The sequence below is a fragment of the Typopeltis vanoorti genome, chromosome 21, assembly GCF_054136105.1.
Source record: "Typopeltis vanoorti isolate ZY-2024b chromosome 21, IOZ_Tvanoo_1.0, whole genome shotgun sequence".
NCBI classification, from domain to species: domain Eukaryota; kingdom Metazoa; phylum Arthropoda; class Arachnida; order Uropygi; family Thelyphonidae; genus Typopeltis; species Typopeltis vanoorti.
The window spans coordinates 83675880-83695300 of record NC_143569.1 but is presented as its reverse complement, the minus strand read 5'-3'; the positions used below and the strand labels follow the sequence as shown (position 1 = coordinate 83695300).

Sequence of the window (19421 nt, the reverse complement as noted above, 5' to 3'; positions counted from 1 at the left end):
AATGGCAGGCAATTTCAAGTAGAGTGATGTCAGTAAATATCAGAATGGGGAACTGGACAATGAGACTTATTTGTGCCTATGGTCTACAGAAGGTTCTACTAAGGTAAAAGGAGAGGAGTTTTTTGAGGCTTTAGAGAAAGCAACTGACACAATGAAAAAGGAAAAGTTGGTCCTTGTTGGGGATCTAAATAGCAGAGTAAGAAATGATTGTCAGACAAACAAAAATATATTGGGAAAATTTGGAGAAAAGAGCAAAGCAAATAATAATGGCAAACATTTGTTGGATTTCTGCTCAGGACATTGACTGATTATTACTAACACCATGTTCCAACATAAAAATGTACACAAATTCACATGGAGAGAAGAGGCAAGGAATAAAAAAAGTCTCATTGACTATATTATTGTTGATAGTGATGTTTTCTCACTGGTGCAGGACACCAGAGTGTACAGAGGATTTGAAATTGGAAGTGATCATCATTTAGTCTTGAGCAGGTTAAAATGAATTTCATATTGACAAGAAGAACCTGCCAGAAAGTTTTAAAGAGAATAAAAGTTGAGCTGCTCTCACACGTGAACTGTAGACTAAAATACACAAACATTATTGAAGAAAAAATGAAAGAGTTTGAGAACAGGAAACAAACCTTGGAGGTTCAGTAGCAAATCCTGAAGAAAACATTAATTGATTCAGCGAGAGAAGCATGTGGTGAGATTGTTTGCAAGGATAGTAAAATCAGAACTCCATGGTGGACACAGGAAGTTAAGGAGGCAGTGAAGTAAAAGAAGAAAGCATATCACAATTTCCTGACAAATAAGTCAGCTTGTGCTCTGAAAGAATACAGAGACAATAATGCAAGAAAACTAAACACTGTGTAAAACTAGCTAAATAAAAGTTATGGAAGACTTTGGTAAGAACATAGAAAAAATATCTAGAAGGTGGCAAAATATTATGGAGGTTGTTGAAAAAAGCTCAGAAATGGAGGAAAGAGTGCTGTAAAAAGGAATTAGAGATGATAAAGGTGACATGAAAACAGGAGAAAAAGATATCCTTGATGTATAAAGTAATTACTTTGAAAAATTGCTAAATGAAACAATCCATGACAGTGCAATGATAAAAAAACTCTCAACAGGCATGCAATCAGGAATACATATCCATACTTGAAGTAGAAAAAGCCATCAAAGCCTAAAATGTGGAAAGGCAGTGGGAGTAGATGATATTCGACCAGAAATGCTCAAGTATGGAGGTATAAAAAAGTCTTACAGTGGCTGCACTGCATAGTTCAGAAAGCCTGGACAGAGGGATAAATTCCCGATGATTGGAGTATTGCTCTCATAGTACCCATATATAAAAAGGGAAATAAAACTGAATGTGAGAATTACAGGGGTATTTTTCTACTGAGTGTTCCTGGTAAGATTTATGCAAGTATACTTGAGAAACGGTTGAGAAGGATTGTGGTAGAAAAGCTTGATGAAGAACAAGCTGGATTCAGACCAAATAGAGGCTCAGGATCAGATTTTCACTTTATAACAAATAGTTTAGAAATCATTGGAATACAACAAAAATCTGTATTTATCTTTTGTAGATCTGGAAAAGGCATATGACAAAGTGCCAAGAGATAATCTATTCAAAATGCTACAGAACAAAATGTATGGTGTCAATGGAGTATTATATCAAACAATACTTAGTCTTTATTTGAGTTGTAAATCAGCAGTTCGAATTGAAGGAAGTACAGGAAAATGGTTTAATGTTAAATCTGGTGTGAGACAAGGATGTACATTATCCCCCTCTGTTATTCATTATCTATATGGATCACATTATGAAGGAAAGTGGTATTTAACCTGATATCAAAATTGGAGATGTTAATCTCAGCTCTTTACTTTATGCAGATGATGTTATACTTCTAAATAAATCCAGTACAAGTCTGCAAGTTTCCCTTACTAAATTGAATAACTGTTGTAATAGATTTGGTGTGAAGCTCAGCAATAACAAGACAAAGACAATGAAAATAGGCAGAAACATTTCAAATATCAACTGCATTATAAATGGAGAACCTATACAACAAGTAAAACCTTTCAGCTACTCAGGCACGATTTTTAGTGAAAATAATAAATAAAATAATAAATTAAATATGGAAATAGACAACAGAATCAATAAAGCTGGTATGGTAGGAAGTCAACTGAATAAATTTATATGGAAAAGAGAAAAATTAGTCAAAACACTAAATTAGCTGTACACAAGACAGTGTTCAACCCAATTTTAACTTATGGGTCTAAGAGCTGAGGTCTGAGAAATAAAACACTTGACCAAAGACTAGAGAGACCACAGATATGAGAGTCCTGAGAAAGATTAGAGGCATGAACAGACTATACCATCAGAGCTAATCTCAGGTAGTATAGTCACTTAAACAGAATGGGAAAGGAAAGATTAGCAAAACAAGTGTTCTCTCTGCCAGGTTGGCAGGAAAAAGACCCAGAGGAAGACCAAGATATAGGTAGATTGATACAGTAAAAAAGTGCCTTAGAAGATAGAAATATAAGATCTGATAATGTTGGAATTGACAGGTAACAGACCGATTTCGAGGAAAAATTGTAGATAGGAAGCTAGTAATGATGTAAGTTTTTCATGTAGTACTATCATATCCTATACACCCCCTTGAGGGTAAATATAAGGAATTTGATGATGATGATGAGAAACATTAAATTAAAAAAAAAAAAACTTAAAATTTATTGAAAAAGAACAAAATATTAAAAGCTAAAAATTTCTTTAAACATGATGAGCACTGTCAGAATGAATAGAGGACTGTGATATAACAAAATTTAGAGAAAGAAAGCTGTTCTTGAACATTTTTTTTTACACATTTATCTTATGTAAGACCTTTGAGACCACTTTCATGCTTACTGGAGGCAGAAAGAAGCTTGAAAAATTTCCGTTATAATGTATGATAGATTTACAACATTTCAAGCGGAGGAATCACATGATTTTTTATGTGATTTCCATGTCAGTTTCTGGCATTTCCTAAATGCCAGAAACTGACATGGAATCAAATGGAAAGATGCAACAATTCTTCATTGTAGTTTGTTTAAATTTGTGGAATTATTCACGGAACCTGAAGACTTTCTACATCAGCAAATCTAAACAAGACTGATTCCAAAAATAGGTGCTTGCATTTGGGAATGGTTATTCATAAGATGAATAACCATTCCCAAATGCAAGCACCTAATATGGAAGTTAAAGAAAAAACTTCCGTTTTTCTTTAACTGTTTTTTTAATCTATTATATACCACTATAATAATGACTTCTAAAAAACTTTCAGAAGTTAAAGCAGTTTTCCACGTTCAAGCCGTTTGATATTTTTGACGTATATTGCAACTAATGATTATTATTATTATTATTATTATGGGCAACTCCAAGGAGTCGACAGACTCATCGAGGGAGGCCCTAACATCATGTCAAGAACAACTATTCAACATTCACACAGTATCTATCATACCTCGCCTTGAGCTCATGCACGGTCATAGCAGCCACAACAGACTCTTGCAGCTTATTCAACTCATTCACCACCCTCCAAGTAAAAAACCTAGCTCTAACACCCCTGCTAACCACATTCTTGCACAGCTTCCATGTATGGCCCCTAGTCCTCCTACCACCAGTCCTGTTCTCAAAAATATCTTCTGGATTAATCTTATAGAAACCCTTCAGTAATTTGAATGTCTCAATCATATCACCCCTTTTCTGCCTATCGACCAATTTTGAAACCCACAATGAACCTTTCTCATAAGGTTCATTCCACAGACCTGCTATCATCTTGGTCACTTGTCTCTGGATCCTCTCCAGCTCCTGTCCATCAAGAAGAAACCCTAAAGAAACCCAGAAGGAACGCCCATATCTGGGCACAGTAGTCTAGATGGGGTCTTATCAAGGCTCGATACAGAGGAACAATAACTTGTTTGTCTCTGCTTATTAAAGTATTTTTCAGAAGCCAAGTGATTTGAAGAGCTGATTTAGCCACTTTTGCAATGTGCCCCATAAACTTCAATTCCCTATCCACCAATACCCCCAAATCCCTGGCCTCATCAATCTCCTGGAGCACAGTTCCACCAATGTGATATACTGCTGCTAATCTTTTAACCCCAAAATGCATAACCTTACACTTTGCCACATTAAATTAACATCCATTTTCCCTAGCCCAGTCCTCCAAACTATCCAAATCATCATGCAAAATTTTGACATCCTGTGCACTCACACTTGCTCTACCACCAACTTTGCATCATCAGCAAACAAGTAAACACTCCCTCTCAGATTCTTTCCTATATCACTGATAAACAAATTGAAAAGTAGTGGTCCAAGAACAGAACCCTGCGGCACACCACTAGTCACAAGCCGTCTTTTGGACTCAACTCCTGAATAAACCACTCTCTGGTATCTCTCCATCAACCACCCTCCTATCCATCTCACCAACCCCATATTCATCCCCATATGCTGCAGTTTACTGATTAGAATTCCATGTGGTATCTTGTCAAAGGCCTTGGCAAGGTCCAGTAGAATCACTGTAAACCCATTACCCTTATCAAGTTCAGCCATCACTGTGTTATAAAACATGAGCAAGTTACTGAGGCATGATCTACCCTTCACAAAACCATGTTGTCCCCCATACAATATCCCATTTTCATCTATCCAATCCTGTATTCTTTTCTTGACTAATTTCTCCAAGACCTTGACAACGATTCCTGATATGCTAATTGGTTGGTAATTTACAACAGCAGTCTTGGAACCTCCTTTATGCAGTGGAACTATTTTCCCCTCTTTCCACCCCCTCAGGACTAACCCAGACCCGAGACCCAAATTAAACAAAATGGTCAAGGGTACTGACAATTCTTTAGCCGCTTCACGTACGACATGAGCTGGTATACCATCCAATCCCACAGATGTATTGACATTGAGGTTTTGCAATAGACTACTCACCTCCACTTCATTCACCACAATTCCCGTATATAATCTATTGGTTCATTCATTTCTGAAATGTCACCACCTGGATGATATATTCTTGCAAAGTGCTCGCTCAGTAACTCAACTATATCAACTGATTCGGTTACCTCCCTACCATCGGCATTCTTTAAAATCATTCTACTATATGCATTTTTTTTTTTTTTTACTTGCAACATATCGAAAAAACTGTTTAGGATTCTCTTTAGCCTGCATGGCCAATGTTCTTTCGTAATCCTTTTTTGCTTTTCTTACCACACTCATTACCCTTCTGGCCTGCGCTTTATACTGTTCATGTGCCTGCCAGTCACCTTTCTCCTTAAATTCCCTCCATAGTTGTTTCTTTTTTTGCAGCTCAAGCTTAACCACGCTACCGGCCAAGACGTCTATAGACGTTCACGTTATCATGGATGCGAAGTGCTTATTAAAATTGTAATACCATTGTTATAACAATGAAATATATGATGGATACGAAGCGAATGCTGATGCGTATTTGATCCATAACGGCCGATAAGGTGGTTAATGGTGTTATTCATACATTTAACCCCCACTTGATTTATTATTCAGACTCTAGGTATACAGTCATCCATTGCTTCATGCAAACACTTCTTAACTGGCTCCCATGCACTATCAACTTCTAGCCCTTGCAGTTGTACATGCCATGGCACTGAACCAATCAAACTCCTAAGCTTGTCATACTTACCAGCCCGATAATTCCACATGTACCCTGTCTTAATTGTAAATTCCACACCTTTAGCCACCTCCCAAGTCAAGACCCTATGATCACTCTCACAAATTGGTGGCAATGTGGTCATACTAGTTACAGTCAAATCCTCAGATGCAATTACTAGGTCGAGCACTCTCTGACCCCTAGTATTTTCCATTACATGCTGTCGCAGATTGTTATCCCTTAAGAACCGCATAAAATTCAATTCCTTCCTCCCGTGTGTCCTTTCCTCACTCCAATCAATGCTACCATAATTGAAATCACCCATAATAATTACCCTCCTTCCACTCATTTCTTCTATTTGCTTGTGCATACTGTCACCACCATCTTTTCCATCACCTGGTCTATAGCAGCACCCAGTTGTATATTTTGTTCTACTAGCCACAATCTCACACCAAATCCTCAAATGTGCTCTTTTCTCTATCCTGCAATTCATCTTCTATTCTCCTTGGCTGCAGCTCATCAGCTATCATCAACAATACTCCTTCCCCCATTTTATTCTCCCTATCATTCCTGAATACACTGTACCCATCACATTCAATCCCACTAGCTATATCATCTACAGTCAGTCATGTTTCACTAATGCCAATAACCTGTGGTCTGGAAGTGCCAACCAAGGCCAAAAATTCTTCCTTCTTGTTCCTAATACTCCTAGCATTAGTGTACATGAATTGCAGACCCACTCCGTTGGCCCCATTCCTACCTTGATGCCTTATACTAACTATCCCATTCTGATTTGTTGTCCTTATTCACTCGGGTATATTATACTCATTCATACACTCAACTGCCTCCCTAAGGTCTGCATATCTACATATCTACTCCCCCCCCCCTTAATAAATCTAGTTTCCCTGATTCTGCACATCCACTTCATTCAACAACACTTTCTCAAGTCTCCTTACACCGAATCCATTCAAATGCAAACCATCCATCTTATATAGATCCTTTCGCCCATTGAACTCACTCCACATGTCCATAAATTCCACACCACTCGTCATGCATAACCCACGCATAAAGCCATTTGCAATTATGGCCCTCCTTCTAAACACTTCACTGTCATACCGCAGAAAAAGACTAATCATCCTAACTCTCTCACTTTTTTCTTTTGCTACCTCAAACAATTCATTCAGGTCCTCTATCATTTCCATTTTATCTCCTTTCAAATCATTCGTACCTGCCACAACTATCATTTCTTTCACCCTTTCCTTTTGCTCTCTAATAGACTCACTTATGTCCCTGATGGCTGCACCAGGTTGGTACAATTTTGTCAAATCAATGATACATTACTGCTTATGCCGTTAAATTTTTAAAAAGAAGTGGTCAATATGTGCTTCATCTTGAACATAGTTATTGCTATACCGATTTTGGTGAAACGTAGCCCATATGTAAAGATTGTAAAATGTATGCTCGAATAACATTATGCACAGTTTCATACAATGGTTTAAATATGAAAATGTGGAATACAATTAAGAGATTGCATTGCATTAGTAAGAATCTTATTGTAATAATTAAAACACCATTAAATATATTACAAAATTGTTTATTTCTAACTTATAAAGTAAAAATACAAAGCAAAAATAACAAATTAATGTGAAGTTTCATACAATGGGTTTAAATATGAAAATTCGGAATACATATTAATATGCATTATATTAGTAAGAATCTTATTGTAATAATTAAAACACCATCAAATGTATCAGATGGTTTATTTCGAGCTTACAAAGTAAAAATACAAAGAAAAAATAACAAATTAATGTGAAGGATGAGCCTAGTGCATTTTTAAAAGTTTGTTAATATCAGATTCAACTTTCATTAAAAACAGTCGTAAATCGCCACACTCAGTTATATGCAATTGGTTCCTTTTCTTAGACAGTAAATTCACTAAGGCACTAAACCCACGCTCAGCCAAATAAGAAGATGGAAACGCAATTAAAACTTTCTGCACTATTTCCCATAATCCAGGTTACAGTATCGGTACTGATTTTTGAAGCCAGAACTCTTGGTATCCAGTTTTTGAATTTTATTTTTAGTTCTTCATTTGTTATGAGTTCTATGAGTTCCACTTCTAAATTTTATGATCCTGCTGTGTTTACATGTGAGAAAGGATCTAGAACCCAATTTGGTATATTCATGTTTAGAATATCCTTGAATCGCTCATTGAAATCAGCATGGAGGACCTCCAAGTGTTGGCAGTATGTAAGTAAATCTTCCTTTTTGAGAGACACTGCTGATAAATTTGAAAAGTGGCTATATTCCCCTCGGCCCATATTCCGCTTGAACAGAAGAAGTTTCCTACAAAAGCGGCAATAACGTTTTTTGTTTTAATTAAATTCAATTCATCACCTTGTAGTTGTAGATTGACTTCATTAAATATTTTATAGAGGTCTGTCAAATAAGCGATGTCATTTTTGGATGTACTCAGGTTGGCCCGCTCTCCGTCGTCTCTGTTTTCTAGGAACTCTAGTACTGAATCAAACAAATACCTTTTGAAAGCCAGCAAACTTCTGAGTGAAGCAGCAAACGATTGAAATCTTCATCATTTTCACTACAAAGTTGGCTAAGCAATCTGTCACTCAATGAATTGCTTCTATCTTGTTGACTACTCTAATAATGTAATGGAGCGACATGTGCAGGCGTTCACTTAAATTTTTCGCAACCAAATGTTGACGATGAAGAACACAACGTATAGCAAGTACATTTGGTATTGCTTGTTTCAAATGTGCTATGAAACCCTTGTGGCACCCTGTCATTGCTGGAGCACCATCAGTATCAGCAGACAAAATATTACGAATAGCAATGTCTTTCTCTTGAAAAAACTTATTCATGATATTAAACATAGATTCTCCCTTTGTATCTGCTTCCAAGTTTTTAGCAAATAATAATTCTTGACAAACTTTTTCTTCTTTTATGAATCGTACTTATGATAAGAGTAGTGGTTCATTATTTGGGAGAGTTGATTTATCGAGTTGAATGGAAAATTAGCATGTCTTCAAATAATCGCACAATGATTTTTCAACGTCTTCAGCCATTTCATCAATTTTTCTTTGCACTGAATTATTGCTCAAAGGAATTTTCCTGATGATATCTGACGCTGGCTTATGAAGCACAGTGTTTATTACTTCTTTTACTGCCGGCAAGATTAATTCCTCACCAATTGTGTGTGGTTTTCCTGCTTTTGCAATTAATAATGAAATATTATAAGAAGCTTGTAATCCATCATTATCTTGTTTAGTGGACGACGTAAAAAGTTTTGATATAGTTGGATGTTTAAAACATTTTTCTTATAGTACTTGAAAATAGGACAAATCTTTATCCTTTTTGTCAGCATGCATTTTAGTCAAATGCTCTTGTAGCCTAGAAGGCTTCATTGCTTCATTTGAAAACACTTTTTGGCAAATCAAGCATATGGATAATAATTGGTTCGTAGGAGACTGAATAAAACCATATTTCAAATACTCAATACTGTACTGTCGACATTTCTTCTTATATTCAGACATAATGAAGTAATAAAATTTGCAAAAATATTCACAAAATAAAAGATTTAATTTACATTTTGTATGACTCCACTTATCTATCACACTTTCGACTGATGATTGTTGGCAAAGCACACAAAAAATAATGAAACTTATTCCTAAACCACTGGTATTTATAGATTTGAAATCTAGCCCAAATCGACTTGCATGCATTGACTTGTTTGCGATACCATCGTACTCGTGCTTTGAACAAGTCACTGCAAGTACCCATATTCCTGTCAAAACATGCTGAATTGAGTGAATTACCTATGTAATAGTTGACCGACATACTACTAGTTAAGACTCGTCTGCTGCATGGATAGACTAAAGACTGTATGGCATAATCAATTTTTACAATAGCAAAAAATGAATAAATTTTTTAAGTATATAAAAAATAGAAGTTCAAATATCCTGTATGGCACGTTCAATTTTTTTTTTGCATGCAAACGCATTTTGTTCGTCCGACCACTACATTGTCCGAATAATTATAAATAATAATTAATAAATAAAATAATTACACAATTACATTTTGTAATTGTGTAATTATTTTAATTGTGTAATTGCATTTTGTTCGTCCGACCACTACATTGTCCGAATAATTATAAATAATAATTAATAAATAAAATAATTACACAAGATATAAACAACAAACCTACAAAACATAACCACAGAAAACAGTATAATAAGTTTCAAATAATATTTGCTTTGTATTTTCCCTCTAGTTAGCAATATAAGTTAGTACTAACTAGGCTAACTAAAATTTACGATTTTATTTCTTTCTTGCCATTATTATTTTTACTCGTAATATTAAATTATACAAAATTGGATTTATTTTTGTACAAATCAATTAGAAAAGTGGTTTTATACATTTTATATATATTTTGAAATGAAATATAATGAATATATTTGCTACTGTAAACATAACCTATTATACAGACATATATACATGCTCTATTTTTTCATTGACATCTATTTCTATCTGACATGGTAAATTTTCAAATGATTAAATAATTGAAATAGAAAATTAATAAAAAAATTGATCGTGTAAGACAGGCATAAGATGAATTAAAATGCAATATTTAAATTTTAAATGATTATCTAATCACAAAATCACGAAAATAATTAATTTTTAAATATATATTATTAATTTCTTCTATAAAGACCCCTAGACCACCTGAACGCCCCCAAATGCTCCTGATCCCGCTATAGCACCCCTAGAAGGCTTCAGCGCCCACTGGGAGGTGGTATCGTCCACTTTGGGAACCTGTGATCTATCCCATAGTAGTATAAAAATAGCAAGTGAATGCTTGGGAATTCCATGCATAATGTGTGAGCATGGTTCATGAGTTGCTGTAGATGGATAAAAATGCATAATGTTATTGCAAGTGGATGCAGAATTATGTAACTTTCCAAAATACACAAATCTGGAGGGCAGAGAAGCTGCAAGAAATTTTCAAGAAACTTGCAATGCCCTCAAGTCGGTGCTTGTATGTGATTTCCATACAGGATTTTTACATATTTTATTTATTATTATTGCTTTTTTTATAATAGTAAAATTAATGTAGAAGCTCATGTAGTTCATTGCTCTGTTGGAACTGTTAAGAACCACTCAGAGTGGCTGATGAATGATGGTATATACTTATTTTCTATAATTCATTCAGCATACCCACATTCACAATGTCAGGCAATGCATTCTGCTCGCCAACCACTCAACTTGCAAAGAACCTGCTCCTTATGCCCTTGCTCAACACCCTCCTTGTACAGTTTCTAGGTAGGCCTCTTGTCCTACCCCACCAATTTTACAATTCTATGAAAAATTTATTTCACATTAACTCAGTAACAACCCTTAGCAACTTAAACTTCTTTATCATATCCTCAATCCTTCTCCTATTCACAAGTTGCAAATTGTATTGTCTCAATCTGTCCTCATAATCTACATTCCAAAGACAAGTTACTATCTTATTCAATCTTCTCTGGACCCTTTCTAACATATCCTCATCACCATGAAAACCAGTTGACTAAATCTGTGTACCATAATCCATAATCTATTGTATAATTAAAGGCTTTATACAATGGAACCATTTTTAGTTCTATTGTATAAAGGCTTTATTTTTGTACATTAAGGTCCTCCACATCACTGCCATAATCTGATGTGATGACCTGCAATGTGACCCTTGAATTTCAGGTTCTTGTCCACCACAGCTCCCAGAGCTCTTGTCTCCTCTACCTCCTTCAAAGTTTTTCTGCCAATCCTCACATCCTATTCATTGCCTACTAAATTTCAGAACCTTACTTTGCAACACTGAACTGACAGTTCTGTTCACTTGCCCACTCACATAAACTATTCAAGGCCTCCTGTAAGGCCACAACATCTGTGTGATTGCTCATCTTATTCCCAATTTTGCATCATCTGCAAACAGTTCATATCTCCAGTTAAAGCAGCCCCAATATCATTAATATACAAGTTAAACAATAGTGGCCCCAAAACAGATCCCTGCTGACCACCACTAGTGACTTTCTCTTTCGGGATACTGCACTCCCACACACAACTTTCAAGATATCTATCTGACACCCAATCACTATCCAACTAACTAATCTGTTAGTCCATCACATCCATTTCAATTTAGTTCCCGACTTGTTGTGTGGCAATCTATCAAAAGCCTTTGCAAAATCTAAGTATATATATGCATTTCCTTTCTCTAATGCATTGGTCATTACCTTGTTGTAGTACATAAGGAAATTGGTAAAACGTGATCTTCCTTTAACAAACCCTGCTGACAATCACAGAGAATACTGCTGCTTCTGTATCCTAATTCTCCCCAACACCTTAACCACAACTCCAAATATACAGACTGTATATTTGGAGTTGTGGTTACCTATAATTTTCCTTATCCTCATCACCACCTTTGTCAAGTGGATTAATTTTACCTTCTTTACACTCCTCTTGGACTTGCAAAATTGCAAGACTTTTGTTAAGCAGATAAGCCAAGGTTAACACTAACTCCCTGGAGTATTTTCTTAAGATATGTGGTGATAAGTCATCAAGTCCTATTGCTTTATTGACATCAATCTTACTTAACTCATCATATATCTCTTGCTCGCTCACCAGTAAGCAATCTTCTCACAATTCCTCTACACTTGAGTTTCATATGATTTCACACTAATAAATATAAAACACCTTGATGAACTGTTCACTTCTTACCCTGGCAATATTCTCTGCAGCAGTTACCAATCTACCATTATTAAAATCATCATGCCATGATCGTTCTTCCCTCTATTTGCCACATATTGAAAAAACTCTGTAGGACTTTTTTTAACCTGATTCTGCTCATTGCAGGAATTCTGCTATTCCTGGGTTGGTGCAAACTGATTATAACCATGATTTATTTTGTGCTACCTCCAAACTGACTTCTTCCAGATTTCATGCTTAATCCCTTCATTCATTCATCCATCCATTTGACACCTATCTGATTTAATCTTTTGACCTTCGAAATGCATTCACATATTGATTCTGTTAAATATCTCTTGGTTAGTGCCCAAGCAACATTTACCTCCTTTCCACTTAACTCCTCATTCCATACCACAGCTTTAAGCTGTTGTCCAAGCTTTTTATAATCACCAACCTTGTAGTACCACATATATACCCTTTCCTCACAGAAGTCTTCATATGGCTAGTCACCACCCAAGTGATCACTCTATTTATTACTCTCACCAACTGAAGAAAAATGTGACATCCCCCACTCACAATCACATCCCGTGATGAAATGATCAGATCTAAGACTCTTGATCCTCACATGACCTCCTTTATATATTACTTAAGATAATTGCCTCTCAAGAAATTCGTTTTCCTTCTTCCCAGATCTCTTCATTCTAACCTATATTAAGTGATTAAAATCACCATTCCCTTTGTACATTAATTTCTTCATCACCATTGTCTGCATTCCCTGACCTATAGCAACAACCTACTAAATATCTTTTCCTATCAACCTCCACCTCACACCATGCACCTCAAAACATTTGCCATTTTCACCCTCTTGTATTTCCACCTTATGGGCATAATGACCCTGCTCTCATCAGCAGCACTTTCTCTCCTTTTAGTCTTTTATATCTCTCTTATTCCAACAGTTTTTGGATGAATAAATTCAATCAGTGAAACAATTTCATCATTGAAATTTTAGGTTTAATATAACTTTCAAGCTAATAATAATAATACATAAGTTTCAGGCTAACTAACAAATTAAAAAAAAAAAAACAATAAGTCTTATTTGCTGTTTTTCCATTTACATTAATCTAATCTCTGTATATTATTCTACCAAATCAATTATTTAATGCTGATCAAAAGAGGGCATTCTGATTAATGGATGATCCCTCTGTTTTCTCACACACTGACATTTTGATTCAGTTTTTTATAGACATTCTGTTTCTGCTTTTACTCATTTGATATAAGTATTTTCATACATGCTGTTCTGTTCTGTTAAACTAACCACCATTGTTATCCCACTTTCCTTTAGGCCTGTGAAAGCATGAACAGCTTCTGCCAACAATGATACACAATTCTGCTTCCAAATTACCAAAATAACTTCTCCTATCCTATTTTTTTATTCTATCTACTTCTGTTCTCTGAAGCAGCCATCCTCACATTGTTGTCCTCACCCCAGCTACTATAACCTCCATTTGTTCAAGAAACATAGGTTTTCTCTTTCTCCTTAACCATTTATCTATTGTTATATAATTATTATATAATATTTATAATATTATATAATAATTATTATATAATGGAGAGGTCATATTTACCTGTACGAGTTACCAACCAGTGTACCACCTTATTATTAAATTACTCTGGATTTAGAGAAAGATGTTGGAAGTTTATTTTGTACTTGGTTAGACTATAATAAATTTAGTTTAATCCTTTATCCAAGTGTAAGCAAACAAAGTTTGCACCTGAAAATATCTTCAGGACTGAGGTAAGGTGGTACATCCCTTGGCAACTCGGAGCAAAGGTGGACCAAGCTCTCATCACTCCTTGTCTCAGAGAGCTTGGTCCACCTTTGCTCCGAGTTGCCAAGGGATGTACCACCTTACCTCAGTCCTGAAGATATTTTCAGTGCAAACTTTGTTTGCTTACACTTGGATAAAGGATTAAACTAAATTTATTATATTATAGTCTAACCAAGTGCAAAATAAACTTCCATCTTTCTCTAAATCCAGAGTAATTTAATAATAAGGTGGTACACTGGTTGGTAACGCGTACAGGTAAATATGACCTCTCCATTGCTTCTGCCTTAGTATCACCATTCTGGGTCTGCCTCCCACTGACAAGACCTCAATTAAGGTCGAAACTGGTCTCTGGATAGTGGCCCTTCCCTTAATGCATAGCAGTATACATGTCCGCAGGAGATGTGCTTTGCATTATGGGAGATACTGAGACAAGGAGTGATGAGAGCTTGGTCCACCTTTGCTCTGAGTTGCCAAGGGATGTACCACCTTACCTCAGTCCTGAAGATATTTTCAGGTGCAAACGTTGTTTGCTTACACTTGGATAAAGGAATTAAACTAAATTTATTATAGTCTAACCAACTTCCAATACTTTGTATTGGAAGTTGGCTAGACTATACAAAGTATTCAATACAAAGTTATACAAAGTTATCCAATACAAAGTATAACATATATAATATAATAACGTATAATATATATATATATATATAATTTTAAAAATGTTATAAATTAATAAATTTTACAAATAGTAAATTATTAATTATAACTTATTGGAGGTTTTGTGTAATAATAATAATAATAAATTAAAACACATTTAAAATTGACTATTACACAAAGTATAATATAAAATAAGAGAAAATTATTCAGTATTTACTTTGGATGTATAATATAAAATAAGAAAATTATTCAGTATTTACTTTGGATATATCAACTGCTTTCATATGTGGTGGAGGTGATGGGCATGGTCCAAGAAAAAGCTGACAATGAATACCAGCTATTCCAAGGAAAAGGAATCCAAATCCAAACTTCTGCATAATGAGTTGGCAATTGCTGGAAAGAAAAGAAGGGGCAGAAGCATTAAGGATATATATATATATACTTATGATTCAAGGCTATCAGAAAGTAATAAAGTGTTTTTAAAGATAGCTTTAAGTATTTTTTAATGATAAATATAAATGTCAGCTGTATAATATCATGATAATGTAACAGTTTCAGTAAAGACAAGCTAACACCTGTATTCTTTCTCAAGAATACAGATAAAGTCTCAGATAAAGACTTGTGAAATTCATTCATATCACTCAAATGGTTCAATTGTGAAAACTATAATACCTTATTATGTTATTTTCATAGCCTTCAGTTACATAAATTGTTTTAAATTTTAAAAATTAACATAATACAACCTGAAATTTAATTTCAAACTTAATTACAATTTTGTGTGGTTCATCCTCAAAATCTTATTTATTTGGAGTTTCAGAGACTACCTGAAAACATGTAGCATCTTACAAAGTGAATCATGAAAATAGCATTTCTTTAAAAAACCCAATGAAAGATTTTTTGTATTGTGGAGTTATATGACAAGGCAAAATACAGTAATTAAAGAAAACGGCATAATATGAAAACTGTACACTTATCAGCTGCAGACAAGAGCTGAATAAACACAGACAGATTAATAATAATAATATTACTATTCCATTATCTATTTTGGAGTCAAAGACTCATAGAAGGAGAAAAAGAGAGAGGTTTATACATATATACAAAAAGTCCATCCACAAATTTATCATGTAAAATCTCTGCTGCTTGCAATATCTATCATACTCAAACTTAAATTTATTCACACTTTTAGCATTGACAACACATTTAGACAATGTTCCATCATCTATCACCCTCCACATAAACCATCATATCACTCCTTTACTTTTTACCTGCCAAACTTTGCATATTAGAAAACTTCAATCTATCCTCATAGCTAACATTCTGTAGTCTTGAAATTATTTCTACTGACTACCTGTGTATCCTCTTCAGAGGGTCTTCATTATCTCAAAATATAGTGACCACATTTGAGCACAAGTCCAGATGTGGCCTGATCAGAGCCTTATACAATGGAATTACTACCATTTTGTCTGCGCGGTTAGCCTAGTGGCTATGTGCTTTGCAACCATATGCCTGGGGAAGGAGTGTCCTAGGTTCGATTCCCATCGACGACGCAAGGAGCTTAAGGATCTTCCTCAGCCATAGCCAAATTAGCTGGTCTTGGGCGTGGACAGTAGGTTTTTTCCTACCAGTTTATCTGGGGTTTTTCATCCTGCAAGCAGGCAAACTGGTCCAGTGAACACACACACAGATTACAGTTCAGGAATACTGACCCAGCCATAGGTCCGATTCGTCAGCTATGCCAGTTCCGGAGCCCGGATAAAATTTGGGAGGACTGAGATGGTGCCGTATCTCCCCTTAAAGAGGACTCACGGCTGTGTATCATCATATGATTATTATTATTATTACTACCATTTTATCTCTGCTGATTAGTGTTCTTCTTAATATTGCAGCAATCCTCTGAACTGTCTTTACCCTATGCAATAGGGTCTCTTGAATTTCAAATTTTGATCAACAATCATCCTAAGATCCCAGGCTTCCTTGTACACTTCATCATACAGAGTATGTGCCATTTCCCATCTGCAGATCCCAAGTTCACAGACTTTACACTTAGCGATATTAAACTGGTATCACAATTCAATCTGTCCACTTTTCTAGCTTATTCAGATCCTTCTGAAGAGTAACCACATCACCAGTATACTTCCTAGCTTTTCCCAGTTTCAAATCATCTGCAAATAACTGAATTCCAGTAACAATATCATTGATATAGAGTATGAACAGTAATGGTTCTAGCACAGAGCCCTGTGGAATCCTACTGGTAACTTTCCTGTTCCCTGATATCTCCTCCCCCATTTGAACTGTATGGTATCTATCAAACAGCCAAATCCAAACTGCAACCTAAATATGCAGCACTCTATTGAATGCTTAAAAAAAAAATACAGTGTATGCATTTCCCTCATCAACAACTCTTACTACTTTATGATATAAGTTGATATAAGAATAGAAACAGTAGAAGAGAGAGCATGAGAGAGAGGTATGGGAATAATAGAAGAGGAGAGAATAGAAACAGTAGAAGAGAGAAAGGTATGGGAATGATAGGAGAGTAAAGAATAGAAGCAATAGACGAGAGAGAATGAGAGAGAGAGAGAGGTATGGGAATGATAGAAGAGGAGAGAATGGAAACATAGAAGAGAGAAAGGTATGGGAATGATAGGAGAGCAGAGAATAGAAGCAGTAGACGAGAGAGAGAGAATGAGAGAGAGAGAGGTATGGGAATGATAGAAGAGAAGAGAATGGAAACATAGAAGAGAGGGAATGAGAGAGAGTTATGGCAATGATGGAAGAGGAGAGAATTTAAACAGTCAGAGAGAGGAAGTGAGAAGAATGCAAGGGAGTGCTGGAACCAGGGATAGAGTGATGCCAGGACAGTAGATAAGTAGGGGAACACTGAGAGAGAGAGAGAGAGAGAGTGAGGGATGCAGGTGAACAATCAAGGAACAGAGTGGTAAGAGGTGTGATGTATGGAGACTCGATGATCCATGGTGTCCAAGATAGGATGCCAGAGGAGTGTTGCCTAAAGGAACAATAGAAAGTGTGGCTATGGCAAGTAAGCAGGGCGAAAGGATGGATGAAATGATTGTGATGGTGGGCACAAATGACATGAGAGTCAGTGTAAATCGAGTGGTGACAGATCTGAAATTCATTCTTGAGGTTGTACAAAAGAAAGCGCAGAGAGGAAAGAGAAGTAGAGAAGAGCAGAGAAGTAATAATGAATAGCATAATAGCCAGAATGTGTCAGAAGAGAGGACTGGAATATGTGGATGCTTGCAGGGCATTTGAGGACAGAAAGGAACTATATGCGAGAGACTGCTTGCATTTGAATGAGGAAGGACACAGACATCTGAAGAGATTGCTGTTTTTTGAACGAGTCAGTGTGTAAATGCAGGGAAACTAGAATTTCCAGGGTGGATGGTAGCAGGGGTGGCCTCTTGTGGGAATAGGTGCTTGGGGACGACATCAGGTAACACTGAGTCCAGTGGGATCTGGAGGGGATAATGATAAGTATATAAGCAGTGACATTTTTATGCTTTATACTAGTGTCAGGAGTATCCGGAATAAAGGAGATGAATTGGTGGTGCTGATAGCATCAGCCTGGCCAAAGATTTTTGGGATTTATGAGACATGGTTGACGGAAGTGATATAATAACAGGAATAGAAGTAACAGGGAACAGCATTTTTCGGCAGGATAGAAATAGAAAATACAGTAGTGGAGTAGTGCTTATGATAAGTGATGACTTATGTCCTCTAAGAGTGGAGGCTTTGGAAGGCAGTGATACTAATAGTTTTGAAAGCATATGGGGTGAGGTAGAGGTGGGCAAGACAGGATATTATTATTATTATTATTTGTCACCTCCAGGGAGTCCAAAGACTCATCGAGGGAGGGCATCTACTCTACAGCTCTGCTTCCACCACTCACAATTCACCAACTGACTGCAACTACACCAACGCCATCTACCGCTGATCACCACCACTAGTAATTCCACAGACAATCACAAACATCCATGCCATGGCGGGATTTGAACCTGCAGCCTCTTTGACTGGAGAGCGGACATACTAACCAATCGGCCAGCCAGGCTGGCAGTGGGGTGTTGCTGCAAGTCAAGGAATACTGAGGGTGGGGAGCAGGAAATGTTTAGGCAGTTGAGCTTGGCACCTGCAAGAAGAATGATTATTATGGGAGATTTTAACTACAGCAGTATAAGATTATTATTATTATTCAGGCCTCCATGTAGTCAAAAGACTCATTGTGGGAGGTCCTTTCTAAGAAACACAAGTCTATCAAGACTCATCGAGGGAGGTCCCTCCTAGGAAACACAAAGTCTATCATACCACTCCTTAAATGCATTGACCATTCTCGCTCTCACCACTCCATCAGGCAATGCATTCCATGGGTCAACAACTCTCCATGTAAAGAAACCACTCCTCACATTTTCCTTTCGTAACTTCCAGGGATAGCACCTTGTCATGACTCCTTCCTGCTGTTCAACCAAGCAAAAGAACTCCCCAGTGTCAACCTTGTAACCACCTCTCAACAGTTTAAAAATCTCAATCATATCAC

At 36.2% G+C, this 19421-nt stretch overlaps 1 protein-coding gene across 3 annotated transcripts in view; it reads right to left on the bottom strand.

Annotated features, from left to right (window-relative positions):
- Positions 1 to 19421, bottom strand: part of LOC150095063 (apolipoprotein D-like) — an 86677-nt gene that overhangs the window by 49406 nt on the left and 17850 nt on the right. For all 3 annotated transcript variants that reach the window (XM_090411517.1, XM_090411515.1, XM_090411516.1), the window contains exon 2: positions 15130 to 15262. In XM_090411517.1, the coding sequence (XP_090267643.1) occupies positions 15130 to 15246 (117 nt within the window). In that variant the 5' untranslated portion in view covers positions 15247 to 15262. The remainder of the gene's footprint in view (positions 1 to 15129; positions 15263 to 19421) is intronic.